Source organism: Sardina pilchardus, chromosome 21 (genome assembly GCF_963854185.1).
Source record: "Sardina pilchardus chromosome 21, fSarPil1.1, whole genome shotgun sequence".
In the NCBI taxonomy this organism is placed as follows: Eukaryota; Metazoa; Chordata; class Actinopteri; order Clupeiformes; family Clupeidae; genus Sardina; species Sardina pilchardus.
Window position 1 is genome coordinate 5,597,317 of NC_085014.1, and position 7,500 is coordinate 5,604,816.

General features: G+C 48.4%; 1 protein-coding gene across 1 annotated transcript in view; it reads left to right on the top strand.

The window, feature by feature from the left end:
- Positions 1-7,500, top strand: part of LOC134069472 (A-kinase anchor protein 13) — a 140,270-nt gene that overhangs the window by 118,102 nt on the left and 14,668 nt on the right. The window contains 5 exon segments of the mRNA XM_062525436.1: positions 891-967; positions 4,064-4,245; positions 5,828-5,910; positions 7,073-7,224; positions 7,226-7,256. Of these exon segments, the coding sequence (XP_062381420.1) occupies positions 891-967; positions 4,064-4,245; positions 5,828-5,910; positions 7,073-7,224; positions 7,226-7,256 (525 nt within the window).

Consider the following 7,500-nt stretch of genomic DNA (forward strand, 5'->3'; position numbering starts at 1 on the left):
TGCTGTCTGTCCCATGATGCAACAGGACGCTGTCTACCCTGTGATTGAACAGAACACTCTCTATCCCGTGACCCGAGGCCAGCGTAGCGTCATACCGCAGGCCCTTTCTTTACATTGCATTACAGTAAGCACTTATTAGACACTTTAGTTTAGATACTATTTTTTATCCAAAGTGACTTACATACTGTATGTCAACTTTAATACAAGGGATTACATTGTTCTCGGAGCAACTTGGGGTTAAGTGCCTTAAGGTCACAATGGTGGAAGCCGGTAATTGAGCCCTCAACTTTCAGGCTACTGCACGCTAGCCCAACTCCTTTAACACTAGTCTGCCACCGCCTTTCACTGCCTTATTCAGCATCTACAGTACGCACATTTGGCATTGGGAATCATGAGGGCCACTTATCTCCAACAGGTTAGCAGTCTAAGAGTTACTGTATGCCAGGAGTGCGAGAATGTGTGTGTCTCATTCTTTCGATTCGGCGTGCCCAAGGCCAGGGTCAGGAACAGAGCTGTGGGAGCCAGTGGGAGGTCATGACCCCTGAGGAGCTGAGGTTGGCCGCACCTAGTCGCCCTGTCAGCACTGCCTGTGTTTGTTCTTTCTGCTACATTCCCTTTGTCTGACCTCTCGGTGAAGTGGACCGTACTGTCTCTCTCTTTCTTTCTCTCTTTTTCTCTCTTTATCTGTCCATTTCCACCATAAGATGTTCAGAAAGACGTGTCATGCTACCCATGGAAACATGGATCCAGAAAAAATAACTAACTCTCTCTCTGTCTCTCTCTCTCTCTCTCTCTCTCTCTCTCTCTCTCTCTCTCTCTCTCTCTCTCTCTCTCTCTCTCTCTCTCTCTCTCTCTCTCTCTCTCTCTCTCTCTTTCTCTCTCTCTCTCAGATGTCCAGGCTCTGCTCCTGTCAGACATCCTTGTGTTCCTTCAGGAAAAAGATCAGAAGTACGTCTTTGCCTCGCTGGTAAGTGATCAATAAGCTGCATTTATATTTCATGGCAATCAGTGATAGTTTCATCCGATGCAATGCCTGGTCTCCAAGGCCTCTGTCGGCCCCTCTGGCCTCTCGTTCCACGGAGCTTCTCACGCACGCACGCGCACACACACACACACACACACACACACACACACACTAAACACACTCACTTTTCCATCTCCTGCCCTTTCGGCAGGCTGTTTTTTAGTCATGCTGTGTTTCACTGTAAGATTTTCCGAGCCTGCTGTTGCAGTTTTTGCGTACCCTACGCCCCCCTTCAGTCACACACAGAGACACGCACACACACACACACACACACACACACACACACACACACACACACACACACACACACACACACACACACACACACACACACACACAAGCACACACATATTCACACACACACACACATACACCCTCCACCCAGCCCACAATCCCACACTATCTACAGTGGAGGGGTTGCGTAACACTCTCTCTCCATGTGCCATGCTGTAGGAGGGATGGTTTTAATCAGGCAGGCAGGTAGCAGTTCACTTCATGGCCAGCCCATTGGGTGCTGAATTTAGGAGAAATGATGTTTTGCGCTCAACCACACCTACTGTGTATTGCAGGCGCATCGCCACCTAATATGTCGGAAGTTAACAAGTGAGAAATGTGCATGTGCACCCACCCGTAATATTTGGAAAAAACTACTAGGCCTACCCAAATCCGCCCGACCCGCGGGTAAACCCGCGGATATCCGCGGGTAATGGGCTGAACCGCGCATCACTACAGGCTATGGTCATGGTGTGGGGCTACATAGCCAGCCCATGGTCGTGGTGTATAGGGTACATAGCCAGCCTATGGTCGTGGTGTATAGGGTACATAGCCAGGCTAGGGTCGTGGTCTGTGGGGCTACATAGCCAGGCTATGGTCATGGTGTGTGGGGCTACATAGCCAGGCTATGGTCGTGGTCTGTGGGGCTATGGTAGTGATGGTTTCATAGCTTCATGGCCAGCCCATGGTTGGTCGTGGAGTGTGGGGCTACATAGCCGGCCTATGGTCATGGTCTGTGGGGCTACATAGCCGGCCTATGTTGGTGGTGTGTGCGGCTGGCTGCAGAGCTGGGCTGGAGAGAGGCCTGGCACGCAGTGGTCTCTGGGGCGAGCCGTGACGTTGGCATGGGCTGATTTTTCCAGCTTTCACCAATTACTGCTGAGGAGGTTTCTAGTCTCTGGCTGAACTCACACTCACCAGCCCTGGAGGAAACCCCACTCACAGACAGACAGAGGGAGGGAGGGAGAGAGAGAGAGAGAGAGATAGAGAGAGAGAGAGTAATATAGAGAGAAGGGGCAGTAGAGAGAGAGAGAGAGAGGGAGAGAGAGAGAAAGAGAGAGAGAGAGATTTGACTTTTGAGTTTATTTTATTACCAATGAAAAAGGAAACCCACAAAAGCTAAAATCAAGGCGTACTAAAAACACAAGCCAAAACAAAAGCAAACACATTCAGAAAACAAACACAAAAGACAACAAAACCAACACAAAAGACAACATAAATCACCGCTCTGTACCGCTCCGTTCACACTTGCCATTTTGCATGGCTAGCACATTCCCCATCCCAAGCCATGTGTCTGGTCGTGCTCACGTCAATAGAGCTTTGTTTTGTGTTTGTGTTTACATGAATTGAGAGAGAAAAGAAGCAGTGGAAGAAAACACAACACACAAACACACACACACACACACACACACACACACACACACACAGAGAGAGACACACACATACACACACACACACACACACACTCACGTTAGGCAGATACAGTTTGAGAGAGACCTTTAAGTTTAATTGATTGGCAACAGAAAGCCAGTAAAGCACAACCATTAAAGTAAAGGGAAACCATCAGAGATAAATAGATGAATAGAGAGAGAGGGAGGGAGAGAAGGAGGGATAGATAGAGAGAGGGGGAGAGGGAGGGAGAGGGAGAGAGCAATGAGGGTCCATTTAGAGTCCAGTGAGTCATGAGCGAGGCTGTTGCGTAATGTGTGTGTCAGTCAGAAACTCTGTGAGCTGTGGGGAGGCCATTTCCCTTTCCCCTCCCTCTCTCTCTCCCTCCTCTTCTGCTGCTTTCCCCTCCCTCTCTCTCTCTTTCTCTCCTCTTCTTTCGCTTTCTCCCTCTACTCAGTGTCTCTCTCTACTTCTTTCTCTCTCCTCATCTCTCTCTCCTCTTCTCCTTCACTCTAACACTGATGCTACCTCTACCTCTCTCTCCCTCTCCCTCTTCCTCTTCCCCTATCTACCTCTGCTTCACTCTCTCTCTATCATTTCTTCACCCCTCTTCTTTCTATCTCTGTGTGTGTGTGTGTGTGTGTGTGTGTGTGTGTGTGGTGGCCGCTGGAGTTGTGTGATGTGATCAGGGTGGCTGGTCTCGGAGTGAGTAAAGCAGGCAAGCGTGTCATTTCCTTCCCTCAGGCGCTCCCCTCTGCACAGGCTCAACGAGGGAGGGATGGAGGGAGGGAGGGAGGGAGGGAGGGAGGGATGGTGAGGCAGGGGAAGAGTGACAGCCTGTGGGAAGATGAGTCTTATCCCGTTATCTGGGTTCCCCACACATCTGATTCTTCTGGCTAAATAAATCATCGTTAATCCACCGTGTGTGTCTTGTTCTCCAGCAGGCTCATCCTGTGCTGCCATTCGCTCATAAACATGACCTCTATCTCCTTTACCCTCACCCCCCTCCCCTCTCTCTCTTGTTCTCTTTCTCTCTCTCTCTCTCTCTCTCTCTCTCTCTCTCTCTCTCTCTCTCTCTCTCTCTCCCTCTGTTTCTCTGTTTCTCTGTCTCTCTATCTGTCTTTCTTTTCTTCTTTTCTTTCTTTCTGCCCGTCTGGCTGTTCTTCCTTGCATTGATTATTTCTATTTTTTGTTCCCTCCTCCTTCCCTTCCCTGTTAATGACTTCCTGTCACCCTGTGTGTCTGTTCTCCCTCTCTCTCTCTCTCTCTCTCTCTCTCTCTCTCTCTCTCTCTCTCTCTCTCTCTCTCTCTCTCTCTTCTCTCTCTCTCTCTCTCTCTCTCCCTCCCTCTCTCTCCTCCCTCGCTCACTCCGTGCAGGACCAGCGGTCGACGGTGATCTCGCTGCAGAAGCTGATCGTGCGCGAGGTGGCCAACGAGGAGCGCGCCCTCTTCCTGATCACGGCGGGCACCGAGAGGCCCGAGATGGTGGAGGTCCACGCCAGCTCCAAGGAGGAGCGCAACACCTGGATGCAGCTGCTGCAGGACGCCATGCAGTCCATGTGAGTCGCCGCCAGAGAGAGAGAGAGAGAGAGAGAGAGAGAGAGAGAGAGAGAGAGAATGAGAGAGAGAGAGGAGAGAGAGAGAGAGAAGAGACGATGGAGTGAGACGGTGGAGTGAGGGATGGGGAGGAGAGAAAAGAAAAGAGTAAACAGGAGAAGAGCTAGAGAGAGTGATGGAGATGATGGAGGGATGTGGAGGAGAGAGAAGAACAGAAGAAGAGATAGATGGAGATGATGGAGTGATGGGAGGGAAGAAGAAAAGAAAGTAAGCCAGAGAAGAGTTAGAAAAAGGGGGATGGAGGTGATGAGAGGGATGAGTGGAGGAGAGAGAAGAAAAGAGAGAGTAAATAGGAGGAGAAAGAGAGAGAGTGATGAAGTGATGGAGAGATAGAGGCGAAGGAGGGATGGAAAGACATGCAGAGAGAAAGAGTGAAGGAAGAGATTAGAAAAGTTAGTGCTGAGTGATGTAATGATAACTAGAAGAGAAATGGAGAGAATGCAGAGAGATAGAGAGAAGAAAGTGATGCAAAAGGACAAAAGATGAAGAGATGATTTGAGGGGAAAGATGGAAGAAGACGCATATGCTGATAAATATGTAGAGAGGTGTATTCCGTTATGTATAAAGTTCTAGATGCATCCTGATATACAGTATGAAAAGATACTGATGGGCACAGAGTCAGGCTGACATTGGTGGAGAGATGATGAGAATGTAAGTGGATGACTTGGGGGAGAGAGAGAGAGAGAGAGAGAGAGAGAGAGAGAGAGAGAGAGAGAGAGAGAGAGCAATGAGAGGAATAGGTAAAATGGGGATGGAGAGAGAGAAAGAGCAAATGATCTATGGACACACGGATATCCTGATGGGCAGAGAAACTGATTGAAAGTGAATACAATGAGTGAGAGAGATAGAGAGAGATGGATCCAGAGAACAGAGGGAGAGAGAGAGATGGATCCAGAGAACGGAGGAGAGAGTGAGAAATAAAGAGGGAGAGGAGATGGAGAAAAACGGGATTGATAGATAGGAGGCAGTAAAAAGATAAATTTGCGGTGAGAAAATGATGTCTCCATCTGTGTGGAGAGAGGCGGTGGCTAATCTAGGTGAGGATTAATGGCAGGCCAAGATGGCGCTGCGCTCCTCTCCCCTCACACAGAGCGCCACAGAGAGGGGGAGAAGGAGGACAAATAGAGAGGTGGAGAGAGGTGAAGAAGTATAAGGAAGAGAAATGGATGTGTGTGTGTGTGTGTGTGTGTGTGTGTGTGTGTGTGTGTGTGTGTGTGTGTGTGTGTGTGTGTGTGTGTGTGTGTGTGTGTGTGTGTGTGTGTGTGTGTGTGTGTGTGTGTGTGTGTGTGTGTGTGTGTGTGTGTGTGTGTGTGTGTGTTGTGTGTGTGTGTGTGTGTGTGTGTGTGTGTGTGTGTGAACGTGTGAATGAGTGATTGCTAATTATGTTTCCCTGTGGGCTCTTTTCTCAGTCTTGTAGAGGAAAAAGAGAGTGTGTGTGTGTGTGTGTGTGTGTGTGTGTGTGTGTGTGTGTGTGTGTGTGTGTGTTAAGGAGGGTTGTTTTGAACTGATGCTTGTGTCTCCCAGAGAGAAGGATGAAGATGAGGGCATTCCCAGTGAAACGGAGGAAGACAAGAGACTGATGGAGACCAAAGCCAAGGAGCTCAGAGGTAAGGAGAGACACACAGAGTGTGTGGTGTGTGTGTGTGTGTGTGTGTGTGTGTGTGTGTGTGTGTGTGTGTGTGTGTGTGTGTGTGTGTGTGTGTTTGTGTGCTTGTGTGTATGGTATGGAAGTGCAGTGCGTGAATCTATCTGTGTAAATTACATCAGCAGTGTCCAAGTGCTTTAAAGTCCTCCAAAGTGCAGTGCATGGGAAATGACATCCATAAACACAAACACATCAGCACGTCTAGCCTCAAAGCCTGCAGTCACGCTACGGAGCTGCTGCTGTGTGTTCAGAGACATGTCACACACAGCTTTAGCCATGACTAGTGTGTAGAGACATGTCACACACAGCTTAGCTGTGACTAGTGTTTAGAGTTGGAGAGTGAGAGAGCAGGGTGTCGTCTAGAGAGAGGAACACAAACACAAGATGATGGTAGTGTACTGGTTAAGGAGCTGGGCTGTTGTAGGAGTTGGGCTGGTTAAGGAGTTGGGCTGGTTAAGGAGCTGGGTTAGCCTGCAGTAGTCTTGCAGTAGTTGTGGGCTCAATACCCAGCCTCCACAGTTGTGCCTTTTAGCAAGGCTCTTTACCCTGAGTTGCTCCAGGGATGATGGCCCATGAAATACATTTGGCATATGCAAGTCACTTTGGATAGAATTGTCTGAATGAATAAATGCAAAAATAAGAGCATCTACTGACGCCTCTCCAGACGTGTATTGGCTGGAATGGAGTGTGTCTCTGATCCACCTTGTTTGTCTCTCAGCTACAGAGTACAGACCCAGGGCTGTGCGTCAACACAAGGTTGTTTTTAGCACTGACTCTGAGCAGAGAGTTAAAGGACCTTGAAGAGTTGTGTGTGACTAAACGAGACGAGATTAGAGTTGCAGACTGTACCTTTAAAATCCCCCTCAGCTGTTTGTCTCTAACAAGTCAAATCAATAAGGCTTTAATGAGTACCTTTTGAATGCTAAACCTTTATGAACTATGCGTAACTTTGTTATTGAGTATACAGAACAAATTCTCTTTTGCTCCTACTGATGCAACTCTGTGAGAATATGTGATAACAGCTGAATAAATAAGTTTCAAACATCTCTCTCTCTCTCTCTCTCTCTCTCTCTCTCTTCTCTCTCTCTCTCTCTCTCTCTCTCTCTGTTCTTTCTCTCTGTCAGAGGTTCTGAAAAAGAAGGATGATCAGATTGTGAGTCTGCTGCAGGACAAGATGAAGTTGTTCCGGGACATGTGTGACTGCGGGCCGGCGGACGACGGTTCCTCGTGTTCTAAGATGCTGTTCCGTGCCTGCAATGATGACGTGCCCAAAGGAGAACCCATTCATGAAGGACGCCCTCAAGGAGGGTGAGAACGCCAGGAGGGGTCACTCTCTCTCTCTCTCTCTCTCTCTCTCTCTCTCTCTCTCTCTCTCTCTCTCTCTCTCTCTCTCTCTCTCTCTCTCAATTTTTCAATTCAATGGCTTTATTGCCATTTAAAGCATGTTTTGCATATTAGCATATACAAAAAGTAGACAGGAAATATATGAGAAAGAAAAAAAATACACTCTCTCTCTCTCTCTCTCTCTCTCTCTCTCTCTCTCTCTCTCTAT